At 41.1% G+C, this 23,017-nt stretch overlaps 1 protein-coding gene across 2 annotated transcripts in view; it reads right to left on the minus strand.

Annotated features, from left to right (window-relative positions):
• The window catches only part of arhgap31 (Rho GTPase activating protein 31), a 40,441-nt gene extending 18,059 nt beyond the window's left edge, over positions 1-22,382 (minus strand). For both annotated transcript variants that reach the window (XM_007901036.2, XM_007901028.2), the window contains exons 1-2: positions 21,795-22,382; positions 1,146-1,248 (exon numbers count right to left, since the gene is read on the minus strand). In XM_007901036.2, coding sequence (XP_007899227.1) covers positions 1,146-1,248; positions 21,795-21,897 — 206 coding nt within the window. In that variant the 5' untranslated portion in view covers positions 21,898-22,382. The remainder of the gene's footprint in view (positions 1-1,145; positions 1,249-21,794) is intronic.
• Between the last annotated feature and the right edge of the window lie 635 nt (positions 22,383-23,017).

Raw genomic sequence — 23,017 nt, forward strand, 5'->3', positions numbered from 1 at the left:
GAATGTTGTATTTCCATCTAAGATAAAATAAAACTCTGAACCCTGGAAACCTGAAAGTCCACGCTGCAATTTCAGAAAGAGAAACTGTGCTTAATGTTTTGGTTTTGAACCTTCTATTTTCATTGATGAATGTTTTATTCTATTTCAAAACAGTAGGTACGTCCACTGATAAAAAGAAAGCTCCGAGGCATTGGAATGATCTACGTGCAGCACAAGCTGGTTGTGAGAGAGAGGCTGGTGTTGCAAACAATAACCACACATGCACCCACTCCAGCAGCATATAGATCAACACTTTTTATTTGGTCAGCCGGGTGTCTGCTACATGACAGAAACCTATCACCATGCTTAAGAGTATCCTAGATACTTAAGCGTTCCACAAATGTATGCCACTCCTATATACAGAGCAGAACACAACAATCCCTGTGTATGGACAGAGGAAAAGCTGGAGTCTAACTATCTAAAAACACATAGCATGCCATTGAAATTTTCTTCCACTTGTCCAGCTAGGATCACCATTAGGGCTTTGGCTTAAAGGTTAGCAAGAGATGAGCGGAAAGAATCTGTGTCCCCAGTGACTGGTCTGCCCTTCCCAGTCCTGTTGATGAGCCAGCCTGGCTGGTCTATCATCAGTAGGGCTTTGGGGTACTGCAGACCCATCTGGATCAGGAAACAGACTGGAGCATTGCCTCGTTCTAACATTCCATTGCCAAACATATTACCTTAGAGCCGGTACAGCTCTTAGGAGACCCAACGAGGAGAACTCGCTTTTCCTTTCAAACAGTGTCCCCAAATCCTTAATATCCCCCTGATTGATGGGCAGGACTTCTGTTTAAACATTTTATTTGAAGGACAGCACCTCAGAAAATGTGATACCCCCTCACCGTTTGAGTGTCGGCCCAGACTACAAGTCCTACATTGGACCTAGAACCCACAATTTTTGGACCCACTATGCTACCAACTGAGCCAAGTTGATAACTTACTTGACCCTTGTTCCCATCTGACAACAATATGGATTATCAGTGGTTTAGAAGACAATTACTGGAGCCAGTAGCACTTTAATATTTGAAGATTTGAAGAGCAAAGGGTTGTGTGAGCCCAAGATAGGGTGATGTATTTAGTGGCGTGTGAGTGAAGGTGTGCCTTACCTCAGCTTTTGGATGTTGGATGTGATCCCTGAGAGTCTGTAAACTCCATCTACAATCCCATTTTTCTCAATGAATCCAGCACAGCTTTTTAGGACTTGAGGAACTGTGCGAAGAGAAATAGAGGAAATCTATTTCAGTTTGATGAGTCGTAACAGTATGCATTCAGATGTATTACAAAGCAAAATCTAACAATTGGCAGCAATACACTCCGATATTAATATAATGATAATCCTTGCATTTGATATAGCGTTTTATCACATCTTTGAGACGTCTCAAAGCACTTCACAGAATATACTGTGAAGTGAACTGACTGTATATTTTGTGGGCAAAATATGATATGCTTATAAGAACATAAAAAATGCTCAACGAAAAACGACCAAGGCCATCTAGTTTACCTTCCACCTGGTGGTCGAATGCACATATGTCCCGAACTATCTATGTACTATATCTCATAATGTTATTTCCTAAAATAAAACTATCTGTGTTTGAAATAATCAACACTTCCTGCTTCAACTGTCTCCCTAGCAAGCCTGTTCCACAGGTTCAGTATTCTCTCATTGAAATAGTGTTTGTGTAGATTAGTTTTGAATTTAACCCCCTTCAATTGTAGGCTATGTCCTCTGATTTTACTATTTTGGACAAGTTGAAACAGCCTGTCATGATCTGTATTGTCTAGTCCCTTTAGAATCTTAAAGACAGCAATTATATTGCCTCTCAATCTTCTATTTTCTAGCGTGAATATGCCCAATTTACTTTGTTGCTCCTCATAGTCCAGTCCCTCCGTTCCCTCAATCATTCTGGTTGCCCTCCTCTGAATCTTCTCGATTTCTCCAATATCCTTTTAGTACTGCAGCGACCAGAGCTGTGTTCAGTACTCTAAGTATGGTCTCACAAATGATTTATACAGTGGCAGGATTACTCCACTATTTCGGTTTGCTATTGATCATTTGATACATCCCAACATCTGGTTTGCTTTACTCACTGCCACAGAGCATTGTTGGGAGACCTTCAATTTATTGTCAATCAGGACCCCCAGGTCCTTTTCATTTTCCATAGCATATTATTTTCCTTCCATTCAAATAATAGTCTCTTCCAGGATTTTGTGTCCCCATGTGAAGTACTGTACATTTCTGCAGTGCAATCATTTTGGAGCCAAACACCAGTATGAAGGATATCTTTGGGAGATGAGGAAAGAACAAGGTGGAAATTAGGGAACAAATTACAACCAGTAATTCCTTTAAGTATGTATATTTAGTCCAGCACAAGTCACATTATTCAGAGTTTTACTATATTCTGAACCAGGCCTCATGGCTACTGTGTTACATTTGTATTTTGGCTTTCCAGAAAAGTCTGGCAAGTGAATGTAAAGCGAGCTGCATTTAATAGCTTCAATGAAAAAATGGTGAGGCTGAAATTCCTTGACCTTTTGCTGTAAAACAGACATTCTGTATAAATACTACATTGTGTAAAGGCATTCCAGGAGGAACGGTAAGGGCAGTGTGTGGAGAGGATTGTGTGTCTATCTTGGCTATCTCTTCATGTTGAGACCCAGCACCTCAATCCAGGCTCCACATTTGAATGAACGTGAGCAATTTTAGTGAAGCCTCCACTTTTAAACAACTGGACAGTTCCACAAAATACTTGCATTTAGTTGTTGACACACAATGTATGCATATAATAATAACAAAGCAAATGTAGTGGAGTGGTTTGAGGCAGCAGAACTGTTAAACTGTTATGTTGCCCTACTGCTGAGGGGTAAGTAGGGCGTAAAGAACTGTGGTCTTATGTGCAGGAGCACAGCTCTGCTACCCTGTGTTTCACATCTGGTCAAACTTTAACCTCAGTGAGGATCGGGTAGTTCTGTTGTGAACTTCTTGACTTTTCAGATAAGGTAATTGTAGGTATCCTAACTTTTACCATGCCTAACCTAGTAATGTTGGTATGTCTGAACTTAGAATATATCCTTTATTATTCAATCCTTGTGCTTCAGCACATTCAATGAAAGCAATCATTTACTATACAATTACACTCATTCTATCAGCCAATAGAAAACGGGAATCATAAATCTCCCAATGTTTGGGGGAAAAGGGATGGCAGAGTGGTCCACAAGGAGATGAGAACATATTTCTTTACCAGTAACTCTGCTGCGTAGACAGACTAACTCCCACATAAGCTGCAACTAACAAAAGGCCACAGTTCAAACTTTAACACACATGTGCAGAATTCCTAAAACTCCCCTCACAAAATAATGTGCAAGTTCAGCTACACATTACAAACTAATCACAGCTTCTCCCCAAGGTGAAGAAACCTCCATAGTTTCATCCTGTTTGGGGTAATCGTCAGAAAGAAAGAACCCATTTTTTTTTAATCAAGTCAAAACATCTCACAAGATTTTTTTATTGGCAAACACTGAGGCATTGGCGCCAGCAATGTCCCACAAACAGCTATGAGGTGAACAACAATTATCTGAACACTAGGGACAAATCCTAGTTTTTTGGGAATATTGTCATGGGATCTTTAACATCCATATGAACAGGCAGATTTGGAACTCAGTATAACATCTCATCCAAAGAACAGCACCACCAACACTGCAGCACTGCCTTTGAGTGTCAGCATAGACTATGAGCTCACATCCTGTCATGAAACAATAACAACATTTAATGGAGAACTGTATGTAAGCCAGTTACTACATAATCCTCAGCATTACAAACAGAATCTCTACACAGTCAATGCTTGTTCTGGTACTTTATACTTTCAAGATGCCAGTTTGGAACAACCTACGGACCTCTCTCTTTATGTGTCCAGAGGTCTTATGTTTTAGTCTTGTGATATCCAACTTCAAATGTACATTAATAGGGACAGAGAAGATAAGCAGCAGCTTCCTTCTCCAAGATATCTCTGCTGAAGGATCCACGACCAATGCATGATGGCACCAAGGAGAGTGAACAAGATCCTGGATGTATTTTCCATATATCCCTCTAGCTAGAAGTAGTAAGAGCAAATGTAATAGAAAAATGCACAATTTTAGCTCAATGTCTTATTTATTCTATTCAATGAACCAGCCAGAACACAAATTTGATATCAAGCAGAAGCCGTTGAATTTCCTTTGAAAATTATAATTGAGAGAGCTAATGTGAGGAAAATGGTACAAGCCAGCGTCAGAGACAAAGCTTCCAATCCACTAATATAAATGGAGCATGATTTATGAACTGGACACACATCAAATTGTTCCAAATTTAAAACTAAACTACAGCTGCTAATGTGTGACTCTTGGCAAGTCTATTATACCTTTGCTTTTGACTTTATTAGTTATGTTTAGGTTGTACAGGCGAATGGTGGTATATGCAGGTTGATGACACTTGGGGTTGGTTGCGCTATAGAGTGGGACCTCAAGGTTGGTGGTAACGCTGTATGCACAAACCACTAAACCATCAAAACATATTGGCCCAAATCACATGCTAACCATAAAAAAACTTACTGACCATAAAACTACAGTAAAGAAAGGAAACAATTTTTAAAAATCTAATTCAAAGCTCTAACTAAGGAATAAGTGAAAACTAAGATGTGCCCTAGCTTGGTCTCAACAAAACTCAGACTTTACTGCTTGGCTCCCTTCAATGCCTCTGACTTCAGATGATGGTTGCTTTCCTGGCTGCCTGCTCTAACTCACGAAGCCTATGCGGAATGTTGCTGTTTTGTTTGACCATCAACTCTCTTTTAAATCTTATTTCCAGGCTCTGATCAAGTCCACTTTCTTCAATCAATACAAAATCACCCACTTCTGTCACTACCTTTCCCTTCCTGCACACTTTGCAACATCCACCCTATGTAAAAGGCTTCATAAATGAGAATTGTTTCTGAGAATTGTTCAACAACAACAACAAACTATATTTGCTTCGTTGGGAGAAAGTTCAAATGTGAGCTTTTTGAAGCTGATCTCGCTGCTTTTGTCCATAACTGAACTTTAGAGCACAAATTTATCTGCTAGAATATCTGCTGTACTCTACACCCCAACATGTGGTTTCACAGATGCTGGGCTTGGCAATATCCTCATCTGCCTTGTTGTTACCTCCAGCCTTCACTTCCCTAATTCTTTGCTCTCTGGCCTCTGCAAACTCCAGATCATCCCAAACTCTGCTACCCATATCTACTTCCGCACTATGCTCCATGACGCAATGATTCCTATCCTTGCCTGGCTCCACTATCTCCTCAGCGGGTTGACTTTATAATCCTTGACCTCATGTTCAAATGACCTTATAGTTTTGTACCTCTGTGATCTTCTGTAATTCTCCTCCCCCATCACTCTGATTCACTATCAGTGGGTGAACTTTCAGCCAACCAACCTGCCCTCTGTAAATCCTCTAACATTCCTCCACCTTCTCTTTTGGCTTTCAAAATCCATCAAAAGACTTATTTCTTTGACTGCGCCTTCAGCCATATTAACCCCCAACTCCCTCCCAGCTCAGGCTTTACAAAGTGCTTTGAGACATCCACTCTACAAAAAGGTTTCATAAATGTAAATTGTTCTAAATATTCTTCAAAGAAAGCTTTATGATCTCAGTGTTTTTGTCCACCACTGAATTGCTAACTCCTTGCTGAACACCAAAATCCTATTATGCTATTGCCCCAGGCATGGTGCAGAGTGACCTTATTGGAAGGCGAGACGTGTGGCGGAATTGCAGACAGTTCCAGTGTGCTCCACTCTGTGCCTGAGCCAGCAGGTACTACAAAGGGCTCGCTGAAGCCTGCAGCAGTACCCAGGAAACAAACCCACTGCCAAAATAAATGAATCAGGACTGTTGGAAGGAAATTAGTCTTTTTTTTTCAAAATGCATATTTTTTCAAAGAGCAAAAAAGTAGACAGACTCTGATTTTGTGCTACTTAGAAGAAGACGCTAATTGTGCTGATACTTACAGGAACAGCAAGGCTGGATTGGAGAAAATAAGAATTAGCAGCATGAGCGATGAATTGACTAATGCCTCCATGCTCCTCGTCAAGAGCTGGGCATGTGTATCTAGCACCAGTACAACAACAGCAGCAACAAATTACTCTTGTACTATGAAACACATCGAATGATGGGCATTACAATTGGTACTGGAGGAGGCAAAGCAGATATGTGTATCATCCGCATACATGTGGAAGTTTACCCCATGTCTGTGGATGGCATTGCCCAGAGGGAGCATATAGATAAGGAAAAGAAGAGGGCCAAGGATAGAGTCCTGGGATGAGGGAGGAGAAACTATTTGCTATATGTGATGAAATGGAGGCAGTTGGTTAAGTAGAACTTGAACCATGTGAGTGCGATCCCACTAAGATAGATGAGGGAGGAGAGCTGATGGAGGATGATGATGGCGTGGTTGACTGTGTCAAACATAGCAGAGAAATACAGGAGGACGAGGTGGCAGAGGGAGCCCTGGTCACAGAGAGAGAATGTAATTTGTGACTTAGACAAGTTCCATCTCTGTGCTGTGGGCAGGCCGAAAACCAGACTGCAGGGGCTCGAGGAGGGAATGGGGAGTGACCAAAGTTAACCTGCAATAATGTATCCAGGACTTTGGAAAGAAAGGATAGGTTGGTGTTGGGACAGTAGTGTGCAAGATTATAGGGATCGAGAGCGGGTTTTTTGAGGAGGGATGTGATGACAGCGGTTTTCAGTGGGAGTGGAATGGCCTGAGGAGAGAGACTGGTTGACTGTGTTGGCCAGCAGGGGGGAGAGAAGGGGAAGTTGAGTGAACAGCAGCTGGGTGGGGAGGGGGCTCAAGGTAGCAAGTGGTGAACTTCATCCGGGTGATTGTAATTGAGAGGAAGGAGGGAGAAATTAGGGAGGGCGGGAGGTGGACGATGCAGCCAAGCAGATGATTTCAATTCTTGAGCCAAAGAAGTCTAGGACCTCTGCACTTGGCGTTTGATGTGATTACCAACCAAATTACATCTTACTATATATTCGTGCATTTACAGTATTGTAGCTCTTGTGTCAAGACAGGTCATTCATTGAAACGCCTCATGTCCTGCTTATCACTTTAGCTGGAACCACTTATGTTGGTTCTGTGAGAGGAGCAGTCTTCACACTGAGTGTTTTGCAAACCTTTTTTTCTTTGTTTGTGGAGAGAGAGCAACCAGAAAATCACTGCATCCATTTTATCATTAGGAACTCGCACACAAGAGATGGTGTATTTCAACATGATTCAGATCATCGGGCTGTGGCCATTGCAAACAACTAACTACAGGTTGCGAAACATTTTAGGTTCTCACTAAGGTCTCAAGACCCTTCTCTTCAATTGTGCCTTTGGTCGCCCTCCCACTCTCTGCCTTCCCTCACCCCTACACCACCCCTCCCCCATGCTTGGGTCCCGATCCCTGACTGTTCAGCACTTTGGGACGTCCTCCTGACGTGAAAGGCGCTCTATAAATGTAATTTTGTTGTTGTTGTTGAGGTGGTACTATGTTTTAGTGTATTTCAAATTATGAATTTTACAAGAGACAGGATGTAAATAAAAAAGGGTATCTCTTGACAAAAATTGTTTCCTAACATATGTTTATTAAATACGATGCCAGCAATCTATACGAATATCTGCCAGAATATCTGTATTCGACATGTGGTTTTGCAGACGCTGGGCTCGGAAGTCTTGCAACCACTCCATGCCATGCTCTGTGTGTATTTGCTAAATATGGGTCTAAAGTGTCTCTTTCCACAGAAAGCAGGAAGGCCGAGGTCACAGGAAGTGAAAACTGGTTGTTTGTTTCAGCAAAAAAAGCAACACACCCAATATGTGGATGTTCTGCTAGTATACCGTACCTCTCGCAATAGAATTAACCCTTTCACTTCAGGCAATGCTGACTTCAATGTGAAAAATGTATACAGTTGTTCCTAATGCTACTCACCAGGAATCTGTACTCTGTGGATACCAGCGATCTACACTGTATGAATAACAACAACAAGCACTCTGGGACGCTACCCTGCATGAGGGGCGCTATATAAATGCAATTTGTTGTTATTGTTACGTATATTAGAGATCCAAACTCTCTGTATGGATACTGAGGATCGACACACTGTCTATACTGGGGATCCACACACTGTCTAGACTGGGGATCAACACACTGTCTAGACAAGGGATCGACACACTGTCTATACTGGGGATCCACACACTGTCTATACTGGGGATCTACACACTGTCTATACTGAGAATCAACACTCTGTCTATACTGGGGATCGACACACTGTCTATACTGAGAATCTACACTCTGTGGAATCTCAGGACCTATATTATGTGGATAACAGGGATTCTTACTACTGGAACACAGAAAAACAGGTCTTGTTTTTTGTGCAGTGGCATTACTCTTAATTTGGGTAGCTATAACAGACGGCACAAATAACAAGAGAATGTGGACTGAACCTCAAAAGTGGTACCTTATTCTAATCCCTTATCTTAACTCACTCTTTGTACATACCCATGTAAAGTATTCTCATAGCAACAACTACTGAATATACTTTTTCAAAGTATAGTCAATTCACTTTACAGTATATTCTGTGAAGTGCTTTGAGACGACTCTACTGCGGGTCTGAACTCCTCTACATGCTGAAACAATAGGCAAATTTCCTTTGGCTTGGTGTCAAACTGCAAGTTATTGATGTTGTTGTTGTTCTACTCAGGTATCTCCAGAGAACTTGCTGTATGTCACATTGACTCATGAGACTTTATCTCTGCTCTAAGATCTCCTCGGTCTTGCGGGTCAACGTGATGTACCTGCAGTAAACACAATCTACATTGCAGTTACTTTTTCTGGTGGCTACCCAGCAGTTTTGTTGTAACCGGTAAACTGGTTTGTGTGTATGTTACTAGATATAAATTTAATAAGACTAGAAGGGAGGGTACAGTACAGTGAGCTCACCCCGGGATCCAGAGACTAAATTGGAGTGATTTGCTTTATTTCATCTTTTTCCCAGCTCTCTTTTTTTCCAAAGTGACTTCCCTTGCAACAGGACATACAACTCAGCAATCTTATATATCAATGGCAACTCCCATAGAGTTGTTTCTTGAAAGTTGGGATTTTTCCTACAGGAGCAGAGGAGATTAGGGGAGGGGATTTTACAGAGGTTTTTCAAATTCAAAACAGTTTCGGTACATAAAGAGAGACTATTGTATTTCCACTGATTGACGAGTCAATAACAAGAGGGTAATAATCTGTGGATGATTACAAGAATATAAAAGGGGGTGGTCAGAAGAAAGTGTTTTTCACAGCGGGTTGTTAGAATGCAGAATGCCTCACCACAAATGGTTCTCGAAGTTGAATCTATAACAACACTTAAAGGGGAAAATGCATTAATGTTTGAGAAAAATATAAAGGAGTCTGGAGAAAGAGTAGGGGAATAGGATGGGGGTGTATAGCTCCATTGGGAGAGATTTCACCAGTGTAGTGATGATCACCAAATGGCCGGCCTCCTGTCATGCTGTAAATCCTCCAGGATTCTAATGAAGTAAAGAGGAATGTTGTAAAATACAAATAGAAATTGTCTCCAGCAGGTTTAGTGACTCATGTGACAGCTGTGTTTCGCTGTAAATTGCTGGTAAAAGTCTGGATTTGAAAGGCATCTATCGAGTGTTGGGTGGAATGAGTTCATTACAGATATGTGCTAGCTCCAGGGCTTCAGTTGTATTCCTTTATTCCTCCCACCCTCTGTCCTGACTGTTTATTACAATGAATAATGTAGAACCCATTGTAACATGGTAGTTGGGGGTCCAAAAAATCTCAACCAGCTTTATACTGGGGAGTGATCAACGGTCAGCCTTTCTGCAGCTTCATGAAGTCACTGATCATATGACCGATGACGTCACGCTGCATGTGTGCAGAAAAGTGGTGACTTCCTGCGCAAAGAAATGGATGGGTCATCATGCTGCCATTAAGGCCAGATCTCTGTGTTTCAAATGGGGACACCTTCCAGTAACCTGAAGAAAGTCACGGAGACTCGCACAAACCCTGCTTTAACGTGATCTTCCCTTGGAGCAGTTTCCACTGCTAGTGTACTTAGTGTACTCCTAGTCACCGGAAGGAATCCCCATTTGTGACTCAGGGTCCTTAATATGAAAGAATCCTGTCAACATGAACTATTTAGCAGCTTTCACTTAGAAACATAGAAATCTGTAACGCAGATGGTGGCTATTCAGCCCATCAAACCTGCACCAGCTCAAAGAGCAAAGATATTGCTTCAATTCCACAACCCGCCCAATCTCTATACCACTTCAAGCTCTTCTCTTTCACATGGCTGTCTACTTTCCTCTTAAAAGCTACAATTGACTCCACCTCCACCACCCTGCTCATCAGGGCGTTCACAACCTAACTATTCTGGGTGAAGAAATTCCTCATAAGTTCCCCTTTTGCTCTTGTCATGTCTATCATAACTATGTATCCTAATTCCTCACTCTACTGATCATGCTAACACTGAAAATAACTTTTCTCTATTTACCTTAAAAATAACCTCAAGATTTTGTCCATCTCAGAATGAATCTCAAAGTCCTCCAGAAAGATAGAGGAGGTAAGAGTTCCTGAACATGGAGGAAAGCAGGAATAATTTACTGGTGATGGCCAAAGGCAAGTTCAAAACATACTCTTGTAAGAGGTAGGGAGTTCCAAAAAGGGGGACATAGTGATTGGTCTGAGCCAGTGATGGTGGGAGAGAGGAAGTCAAAAGAGTAGAGGGCGCAGGGCGAGAGAATAGGGTAGAGGAGATTGCAGAAGTCTGGAGGTGTGAGACTGAAGAAATGTGAAGGTCAGGATAAGAATCTTAGTGTCATGAATAAATCTCTTTGATGCAGGAGATGCAGGGTTACAAGTGAAATAATGAGACTACTGCGTTGTAAAAACATGCAGGTTATGAGAATTGCTGTGGGGGAGAGGGTATCGGATGTAAAATTCTTGCACACGATGCGTTAATTTTAATTATCATTGGTGTTAGTTATTACAACACGTACCACACAAATTTTCTTCCTCCCACCCACCTCACCCCAAAATGTTTTCATCCACACAATGCAATGAAGTAACCTGCACAGTTCAGAATATTCTGCTTTGCTTGCTTCCCACGGTAAATGCTCACGTCATGCAGTATCTCATTAAAACAGATGTTTGGAATATGCTATCAGATTAGCAACAAATAGTGTGAAGTCAACACCCATTCCTGCAGCTCAACCAAAGTGTGCTGCAGACATGTTTTGCCTTGGTTAAATGTTGAGTATAATGACTGTTTCTGGACAGACTGTTGTAGTCGTGTGGTTTACCCAGCTATATTTTTAACAATGCACCCTCTCTTACTTCAATCCAAGGTTTCATGCTTCACTTCCAAGACCTACACATTGCATTACTGAAAGGCAAAGATTCACTGTATGGATTCCTGCTCACTGAAGGTGAAACTGGTGTGTGTGGATTAGTCTGTGACCCTTGAGTGCTGATTGCGGTGATCTTCTCAGTCCCCCAGTTTTGGACTCAATCCACACTCACCACTGTCTGCACATGGCTTTTCTTAGCTTTGGACATATCCCAAAAGGGAGGAATGAAAAATGCAGACTCTTCCAGACTGACTACTTGAATTGCCGTATTCACAAACTTGAACAGTACAACAGTGTACTTTGCTGAATGAGTCCCAGTGGGTTTACATAGTTCACTACCTACGTTCTGCCCTTCATTTAAGAAACCAGAACTAGGATTGAGTCTCTAATGCTCCTTCCTCCACCTCATGCAGTCACCCCCACACTGCCTCCCACCCACCCAGCTTCTTGAAGACAATCGCTTCAACATTTTTCTCAGAAAAAAAATTATAGGCCATTTCCACACTTTTCATGAAGTGTGATCACTGTTGAATATCTCACGCAGAAGTTCTAAGAATATATTTTTTAAATAAATTTTTGCACCCTGCTCTATTAGGTGACTCCTTCGACCAGAAAATATTTTAGAATAAGCTTTCAACGGATACAACATGAGATTCTAAAAGCTGTCAAGCAAAGCTGATTCCTAGCCCTGCATTCCATTCCTGGCCTGACATCAAAACCCAAACAGATTGGATTTCTGTATACATGAATCTTCCAGCAAATACCCACACAGTTTAGTGGCAACCTAGACAGTGATAGTCAGCAACTATTCAACAGCAGTAAGGAGGCCTTCAATAACAATGCTAGGCGACGGCAGGCAGTGAAAGGAGCCAAAAACCTCTGGAAGGAAATCAAAGGTAACCAGCAGCTTCGCTCTGACTTTTATTTTGATGCTAATGTGATGTCTCCAAAACATTGCACTATTCACTCACTCACTATGTATCGCGATGTCTATTATCCATTGTGTAGTTAATAACCGGCATGCAATGTGGATCCATTCTGTCATTCACAGTATCAAAGACCTACCTCTTTGACTGAGCTTTAGCTTATCTTTCACCTCCTCACCCCATCGGCTTCCAGACCCAGCTTAGGCGACCCAGTCAGTACTTTGGGACATTCTCCCGATGTGTTAAGGTGCTAAATAAATGTAAATTTGGTATTTTTTGTCCATCATTGGTCTTTTTTTGTCTAGCATTTCTTATGTTCTTTGTATTGTATCGTATCAGCGATGGCTAATAGCCACTACATAGTTAGTAACTGACAACATTAGCAAATCGTCTTTGGAACATTTAACATACCCGAGGCTATGCCATGAATCAATACCACTTGGAATGTGAAACCAAAAATTATGTTTCACAGGTTAAAAATATCTAGATAAAAACTAATAAATGGTGATGAAAGAGTTTGGCGAGGGCAGCTGCGGAGAGACTATTTCAAAATACATGACCCTTTAACCCAATCTACTACCGTGGTGATTTTGAAACTACACTGATCCAGAAGGCTGTGGAAGCAGCATCAATTGGTATGCTTAAAAGTGAGGCTAATAAATACACAGGAAACAGAGTACCAAGGGGTATAGGAAAAAGGCATGGAAATGGAATAAAAATATTTTTAATGATCGAATAAGAACAGACGCAATGACCTTCCTATTATTTAGAATAAAACTGATTATATTTTAAAAGAACTAACAAGAAATTACTTTTACATGCTGAAAACTACTGTTGTATTAACATTTTTAGCCCATGGCTCCCAATATGGCACAAGGTCTATCCAACTCCTGGGCTTGATTGGACATAAAGCATTCAATATAAATACTGTGACACATCCTTGGCCCTGGGGGTATCCTGTGTAATCTGTGCAGATGCGGGCTGCAATCCAAGCCAGGAAAACAAGGAGAAGCACCCCCGCTGACAGCTCGCAAGGGTCACACGCACATTGCATTTGGACCAGCTCAGCTCGGTCTCTGATAAAGGAGACTGGAGACTCACACTGAATGTGGAGGGTTCAAATCATTAGTAAGCGCAAGAATGAAATACAAAGTAGATAAAAGCCTGTGGATCACTCTTAACGTTAAACTACTCTTGCTCATTCTTACCTTTAAACTAGGAATTAACCCGTGGTTTATCTCAGTTTACTTCCTGTTGATATCAGTGTGTTTTTTAGCATAACCTCCTGCTTCCTGACTGCAATAACATTAGACGTGCACATTCAAGTCTACCTATGAGTTAATGCTTCAGTGCCTGAACTTTGTATAGGAGATTTTTTTAACAAAGAAAAACTCACAAAATGCTGAGCTCATTCTTAAGACTTCCTTGTTAGAACCACTTCAGGCTCGACTGAACTGTTTTGTGACGTGCTGGTGGAGGATAAAGCAATTGCACAATGGGAAGGATCCTTCACAAGCTGAAGGTTCAAAGATAACAGTAGACTTACTGGCTTTCTGTATCCAGCCCAATAGTGATCAAACACACCAGTGGAGATGAGAAATTGATACAAAGTTGCACCAAATGGTGAAAATGATTTTCTTTTGATATAATAATAATTATAGCGTCTTATCAAGTCTTCGAGAAGTCTCAAAGCACTTCACAGAATATACTGTAAGGTGAATTAACTGTATATTTTGTGGGCGAACAATGGCAGCCAATTGCACACAGAAATGTCCCACAAACAGTGTGGATTGAGTGATCAATTTATTATTGTTATGTTTTTTTGAAGGAATTATTACTCCTGGAAAAGCAATCCGCCAATTGTCGAACAACCGGGTTCCTATTTACTGCTAGGTAAACTTGTAAACGTGTGAAGTAAGGAAACTTGCCCAACATTTCGCCCTGCCGGGAATCGAACCCAGGTCTGCCGCTTGCAAGGCGAGTGCTCTTACCACTGAGCTATAGGATATGGTCCAATATTATTCTATTTTTTGCTAATTAAAAAGAAATGACAATAATTTGGTGATAAGATGATTGGAGATCCCTTGATGGCTCTGTGGATTCTGCGGAGTTGTGAGGTATAGGTCTAAAATTTCAGTGGTATAGAAAATGGCAAGAAAATGGGACTGGTCTTGCTCGTTCAAAGTGCCAGCACAGACACGATGGGACAAATGGCCTTCTTCTGTTCTGTAGATTGCTATGGTTTCTATGGATCATGCACATGTCTAACAGATTCAATCCAAATGCAAGAAATATGTACTTATAATAATAACAATCCTTGAATTTGATACAATGTCTTATCATGTGGAAACATCCTAAAGTACTTCATATGGAATTGCTGTCAACTGTAATAACTGCATTTGCAGACAAATGTGGCAATCATTTTGCACAAAGCAAAGCACAAAATCTGGAAGAATGGCAAATTCACACTTCCTCTCCTGATATTGGCTTAAAAATTGGTATTAAAAGTTAAACCTCTGCTCCGGTCGCTCTGAATGAAAGTTTCAGGCTTCTCAATAAATAAAAAATCATGGCCACGGTCTGAGGTCTGAAAAGCCTGCAGGACAAAATGTGTTTGTGTGTGTGGCTGGGTGGGGGGGGTAGTTAGTCAGGGGGTTCAGTCCCAAATCTGTTATGTTAATAACAACACATTTTCAATGCATTTTCTAGAATTCAAGGAACCAAATGTGTTCAGGAATATCACTCTTGCTTTAGCCCCCAAAAGTGCTAAGGTGACAATTTTCCTGGAGTCAGGCTGCTCTCCATTTCTCAATGAGGGAGAAGGGGGTTATGTGATGCGCTTTGGTGATTACTATACTACACCAGCCTCTCAGCAGCAGCAGCTCACAGAGAACAGAATGGAAAACAATTACAATAACTACAGGAAAGGTTAGTGACCATTTCCTGGTGCTTTTTTCAACCCCCTCAGTACTGTTACATCAGATCTTTCTAATATCCTAGTATTCTCTATTTAATGTGCTTTCAGCCTCTATACCCCTGCTCTCTGCAATTCTCTCCCTCTCTTTTTAAAATCTTTCTGAAAAAAACCTCTTTCTGACTGTTTGATGCAGTCCCTTCGTCTTGCTCCCTCCCTTGCCTTCTTCAAGGCATGTCTCACGACCTTCCTTTTTGATCGTACCTTCAGCCGTCCTCCTACCTCTCTGCCCTCCCTCATCCCAACCCTGCCCCCGCCACGCTCGGTCCTGATCTCTGACCGTTCAGCACCTTGGGACATCCTCCCGACATGAAAGGCACTCTACAAATGTAATTTTGCTGTTGTTGTTGATGATAAAATGCAATGAATCCTTTGGGCCAAATATATTTTACCAACCAGTGAAGCAGAGAGTGAATTCAAATGGAAAGAGTTCTGAGGAAGTTTTTGATGACGGGGGTTACAGACGTGTTTACAGTTAAGACAGGCGGCGCAGAGGCTGGCTGCCCACTCATTTCCAAACTCTGTTTGTTATACAAAGAAAGGTAAAACACACACATGGAAATGAGGCAGACTCTTTTGTCAGAAATCCAACAACCGTCCGTCCATTGTTTTCCCAAAGTAGATGTCAGAGATCAACATCTAACCCATAAAAAACATGGTATTTGAGGAAACAAATGTTACGTTGCTGCACGGAATCAAACATAATGGTTTGATGCATACCAAATAAATGATTTGCCATAGACCTCAATGGTCAAAGAGGAAAAATATACGTTTTTCACACAAGTTTCATAAAGTTGACTGCTTGGTGCAAGAATCAAACTATGTAAGCATTGTTTCAATAAGTGATACCTTTGTACAGCACCTTTCACATAAAAGAACTACTCAGTGTGTTTTATGGAATAGATAGCCTGATATTTGGCCTCATTGCGGATTTCAAAACAGCTTAGATGTCAGGTTATCATCAAAATACATTGCTCAGTACTAACCAAGAACTTCTTTCAACAACAACAACAACTTGGATTTACATAGCACCCTCCACGCCGGATGGCGTCTCAAAGAGCTTTCACCAGGAATTATAAGTCAATATAACCACTCTTCTCTCACTCCTTCTTTCATACGGGAAATGCAGTGCCAATTAACATCCTCATGTGAATATATTGTGTACTTCTCGCTCCCTCATCAGGAAAACTGGGAGAAACAACAACTTGCACTTGTATAGCGCCCTCTACGTATGGTAGTGTCTCAGAGCACTTCCCTATTCTTCTCTGAAATAGGTGCAACAGATCTCTAATTTCTGCTTAGATCACAAAAACAGATGGAACCTCAGCGTATTGACTCATTTGAAAAAGGAATAATGATCTGGAAATAAATAATAAGTCTTGCATTTAGTAAGGCAGCGAAAACATCTCAGACTGCAGAAGTGCTTACATGAAGAGTTACTTTAATCTGCACCATTTATTGTGCATGCATGCTGTGACTCAATCACGTTTTGCACTAAATGACCGATTTCTGGGTCACTGACATTGCCATTATTCACCCCAAAGTCACCATTTTATCTCCTCACATTAAGAATGAGGCCAACGTCTAGGCCATAAGATCTTTGTCCCCAACAGTACTTCCCATTTTGTCCCCATGTAGAAAACAGGAAGTGACACTTGATGACCCAACCAGTCAATTATCTTTTCTTTTACAGTGGGAACTCTAGAGTTACACACTGGCACAGTCAAGCTCGGGATCATAATCCTGCTATAATGTGGGTTGGGATTTTATGGATTCCACACTTCGTTTATAACAAGGTATATTTATAATGTAACAGTGTATATTGTACAGTGAACCCTGTGAAGCACTGTGAGGTGGACGCCTGATGTGAAATGTCAATTGCAAGAATTATTATTATATTATCCTTGCTGGTGACCGACAAGTGATGAGACAAGCAGCATGTTTTATTATGAATTGCTTTGTTGCATTGAAGAGATTAACAAACATGGTGGGGGGGAAGCATTTTGAATTGTTGAAAATTGAAAATTGGTTAGGGTAGGTTTCACAGCAGAACATGGGAGTGGAACAAAGCTTTACATTATGTCACCATCTGCTCACTGGTGCAGCACTCTCTGCTCTACAGTCTGATTATTTTTGCTTAGCTAATTATCAATTAAGTTAGATCCAAAACACTGCTCATTTGGCCCCTGAAACAACTCATATAACCTTAATACCAAGAAAAATACAGTACTAACTATGCATCTTGCTCAGGTCCCCGCAGCTTGGGTGGCAGTCAGCTGTGTGAGATGTCATCCAACATGAAACACACTACATAGATGTAAATTATTGTTATTGTTGCCAAGGCTAATTAAAAATAATGAGCACTTGGGCAAAGCACCTGAAGATAGCTTGAACGTTTTGAACTGGACCCAAGTAGAAGAAAGTGCAGCAAAATGCAGTCTGATTATCAAGGCCATTCGAGTCTGCTGCAGCTCAGTGAAACTATCACATTGGTCACATAAAGGTTTCTCTGTACAGACTGTGTAAAACAACAGATGGTCAGGGCGCACTCTTCATGTGTGTATAACTGCATTGGTCATGCAGGTGTCTCCTTGGCATTGGCTCTTCCAACTGGCCTGAGGCAGGTAGAGGAGATCTAGGCGAGCTGTGTTACACCCCATACAGGTGTTATTTGACCTGACAGACAGTCTGTGGCTCTCTGTTTACTGACCTTAGCACTTGGATACTTGCCCTTTCACCCTCTACCCTCCCTTTCTCATCGCTCTATAATATTAAAAATCCTTGGATTTTCTATAGTGCCTCAACGTGCTTTGTAGGATTTACTGTAAAGTATAGTGACTGTGTATGTTGTAGGTGATCTGATTCTATTCATGCCCAGCACGACAATACAACACAACATCGTTGTCCCTCACGCTTGTGTGTATTAATGAGAGCTACAGATTGTTTGTGCTGAATTTAAGGCAACACTTAGTTGGGGTGGGCATCAGTTGGTTGAATGTAAAGCTGCAGAACTTTCATCTTGTGATCTGTGATGTCAACCACCCTTAAATAGACTACAGTGCTGTCCTCTACTGAAATATGAGATGTGTGTTTTCCTCTGGATAATCAGGGAGGAGCAATTCTACCCTCACGATAGTGAGTCCGTGGGAACCAAGCACATCGGCTGATAAAATGAAATCTGCTCTGTCGTGATTTTCCCAAAACAGTGCACCACAGAGAAACTTGGGAATGTCAAAGGTGCAGGAGCTTTATATAACGTAGGGCCCTGTAACAAAGTGTACTCTGCTGACATTACTTAAACTGTCCTGAAGAGAAAGAACTTGGAAATGAAAATATGCAATATTTTACATAAAAATAACATCTCCGAACACTACCCACGTGCACACTATATGTTCCTTGGCAGACAAACCCAATGGCCACTGCTGAAAGCTCTGTGTCAGCTTCAGGACAAACATTGTGCTGATCACGAGGAGGGCAGTGTGGGGGGTGTGGGGTGTGGGGGGGGAGTGCGACGTGGTGGGGGGGTTCTCACAACTAGTGTTTAGTTATCAACCTCTTCAACTACAATTTTTGTATCGTATTTTATACTTTCTCATTTCTAAATAATGTAAGATACATTTAATACTTCAGCAGATTCTATGCACACTCATTTTAAGAATAGTGTAGGATATACTTGGACATACTGTACACTGTGGAAAATAAACATATAAAAAAGGTATGTGTATGAATATCATTCTGTCACTTATTACTCGCGGTTTAAGATAAACTTCTCTCTATCTCAGCTTTAGATAACACAGCAGTAAGGCAGCTCCATATTCTGAGTGCTTTCAAGAGGAGAGTACTATAGTTCCCACAGCGACCAGTACCAGTCCTATGTGGTCTCTCTTGGCCTCTCCTATACTCCCACTGATATTTTTAGACTTTAATTGCATCCTATGTGTGCCTCCGAGTAAATGTATTTCCTAATATAAGCGTAACTAACTCCCATCCTAAATTTATACTTTGTAAAATGTTGTAATCATTTTAAAATAATTATCTTAATCTGATACACTGATTGTACAGTGCCATGGGACATCCTCCCGACGTGAAAGGCACAATACAAATGTAATTTTGTTATTGTTGTTGTAATCAGAAGCTGAGGCAGAGGTAGAGTGGGTATAAAAAATAAATTTAAAAAACGTATTTTTTTTACAGATCAGTGAGTAGTTGCAAGATCTGTTGGCAGCAATAAATGGGAAAGAAGTCACTAAACCATGCCAGTCACATTCTTACCTATACACAGGCTCCATGCTTAATCACTGTATAATAAAGCCACGGGGAAGTGGCAGACTGCACAGAGCACAGTTACTATTCAATATAAGACCATGGTCGAGACAACAGTCCAACCTCACAGACTAGCAAACCTTCTTGTTACTGTATGAGCACAGATTGCAGGTTGAGAGCACAATGGTCAGTGTCACTGTTCATATCATTATGTTCCACCAGGGGCTTGTTTTAATCAATGCACATCATGAATGGCCAAAAAAATTCACAATGTTATTGAAGAGTCAGTGGTGTTCAGAATGCCCATAGGAATGATTTATTTTAACAATCGAATCAAGGCGATGCGGGGTAGGTATAAATGAGAGTTGCTGCTCCACAATGCTCTGTACTGCTGGAAATCCACTCACTTTATTTCCAGGAGCATAAATAAAGCATAAAACCCATTGCTGTGATGTCATAAACCCACTGCTGTGCTGTCCTCTTCACCTCCTGACTGAAGTTCCCAATCGCCCCTCCTCGCCAGCCTCTCCACTTCCACATCCGGAAGCTCCAGCTCATCTAAGCTCTTGGCCGCCTGTATTCTTTCCTGCTCCAAGCTTCACACATCCAGCAATCCCGTCCTTGCCAGGCTCCAGTGGCATCTTGTCTCCCAGCAAATCCACCTCACGATCCTCATCCTCACCTACAAATCCCTCAGCCCTGCGATTTTCTCCAGCCTCACTCTCTTGCTGGCTCCCTCCACCTGTTCCTTGCCTTCTCCACTCCACCTTCAGCTTCCCTCCCCCTCCCAAACACCAGAAATACCATTCGGATTAGGATAGTCTAGTCTGTTGGGTGACTCAACCTCCCAGACCAGTCTTGAGTAATTATAAGTCTAACAATGGCTTTCAGTTGTTTAATGAAGCTCTAGAGATGATATAAGAAAAAGCCCCACTACAAAATTCACACATATGTATCATTACACTAGAGTTTAACTTTCCATCTGAATGAATAGGAAATTAAATTTTATGCTGACCATGACACAAGCAAACCCCAGGGATGCTGCAGGCAATGGGATAGATTGATTTAATCCTTCCTCACCGTTTGGATAAACAACAACAGCTCTATCTGAACAATGGCCAATTAATCACATACACAGCCATTGTTGATTCAATGGTGACTAGAACTTGTCCTGGTAAACATGATGGAGTCTCCAAGGAAACATTGGGATACACTCAGCAGCCATGTCCAAAGTAACTTATACCTTCAGTTTATTTGCTTTCACCTGCAAATAGTGAAGAATGCCAGCCACAACATCCACCCTGTTTCTTCTCTGCTGCATCATTAAGTCTCTGAGAAAATCTGGTCACCAGCTGCATAGAAACACGTTAACTTGAAACAAATGTTCCCCTTTACCAACAGACAGTCAAACATTTTGCTGACCGCATTTCTGACCATTATCCCCACCTCTTACCATTGCTCCTGTAACATCGACTTCAGCATATCTCAAGAGATTTTCTCCCCCCACCGCCACAAACCTGTACTTCTAACAAATTGCTCCTGCTTGCTGATTACCCTAATTTCAGGATTAGAGTTAAAATGTTTTGGTCAAAGTCACTCTATGGTCCCTGCAGTTCTGGTTTCCTTATTGCAAGGCAGAACTGTATTTTAGTTGCATGGAACCTGGTTACTTTGAATATAACATTTTAGTCACTCACATTTTATTAGTGCTTGTATTTTGTGGAACCTCTTAGTTGGGATAAGGTGCAAATGGCTTTGCTGACAGAATAGGACCAAGGTCATGGAACGGTAAAAGAACCATATGATGACATTTGATGGTTTAAAATTAGAGGAAGCAATGATTTAAAATCAACTGGCGGCACAACCAATTGTATATTCTCCAAAGGCATGGAGAAATTTGTTTGAATTTTAATATTTTCTACATTAAAATCTGACTGTAAAATGCATGAATTATTAATTTAACTGGACTCAATTTTAAAATTAGCATGTGCAAGCACCCTGGTATGATTCAGATGTGAAATAAATACAGTGAGGTATCTCATTCGGTTACAATTCCACTGAAGCACAGTTTTGTACCTGAAGTTGAAGCACAAGTAAGTGCATCGTCTCACAGACATTTGAAAAGGAAATTTTAGAAGAAAGTGAAGTATTAGAAGGCTACATTACCATCCTGTCCAGTGTTCTGTAAGTATTCCGTCAGGTCACAGCCAAAGGCACCTTCCTTTGCACCCTTGCGTTTTGTTTTCTGTTTTGCTCCCTTGTTCTTCATGGGTGAGCAAGTTGTCTTGAGTCGCCTTTGCCTCAATTTACTTCAACACAAAGAGCTGTTTGAAAGCAACCATTAGTGAAAAATTCCAGTGAATTCGACTTGATCAACAGGCAGTCCAGGCTTACATCTTGACACAGACTTTAGTCGACATGTAGTAGCAGAAAGTGGTTTTGCATCGTGAGTAAAAACAGACAGGATAGATTCCTTGGTAATCTTTCACAACAGGTTATTCAAGCCCTTGATGCAGATGCTGAGGTTTATTGTGCTTTAAATTGTTGAAAGATCAGAGTTTTCTCTCTCTTGTCGACTTGTGAGACTGAGAGTTTAAACATCAGCTTCCTGTCCTTTCTTAAAAGATTTTCCCCTTCCAAACATGTCAGTGGTTTATCGATTTGTGGTCAGGAAATGCTGTAAGAAACCAAGGAAGTGAGGCACTAGGACAGTTTTACCGTTAGCCAGGCCTGACAGCAGGCAGATAACGGCTCCAGCCTTTAATAGTCACAGCCTGACAGGAAACCTGGTGTAGGCCAGGCTTGCTGCTCAATGCTAAACCACATCCTGTTGAAATGTCTCTGCTTCAAAACACACACACACTGAAAAAAGAAAGCCCTATGTTTTCTATTAAGTGAATCCCAAAATGTTATGACCTAAGTATAATTATGTTAAAAAATCCTTACTTTAAATTGTCTTAATATAATAATATAATTAACCGTATTTTTAAAAAGATATAGTAATTTATGACTACAGTAACAAGTTGAATGAGATTAGTCGCAAGAGTTCTCTTAAAGCTTTCAAGTTGCAGGTCCACTGAAAAGAATTTGTGCTGAGCTGTAAGTAAAATACATAGATCTCTTTTTATTGCACCCAGCTCATTGAAGTTTCTCATGCCTATCTGTGACTTGACAACAAGTTAAACAATCTGTGAGCTATGTTGATTTGACTAGCAAACCAGAGCTACAGATCTGGCACTGTCTGTACACAGGAGGTGTTTGTGCAAAATCCCAGACTAACAGGAGTACACACCTTATTATTTCAGAACTATATTCCCTCAGTCTACACTGACATTAAGTACCTCAAACACTTTTGGATAAACTGAATTTTTAAAAAAAATTATAATATG

Source organism: Callorhinchus milii, unplaced genomic scaffold (assembly GCF_018977255.1).
Source record: "Callorhinchus milii isolate IMCB2004 unplaced genomic scaffold, IMCB_Cmil_1.0 Scaffold4, whole genome shotgun sequence".
NCBI lineage: Eukaryota > Metazoa > Chordata > Chondrichthyes > Chimaeriformes > Callorhinchidae > Callorhinchus > Callorhinchus milii.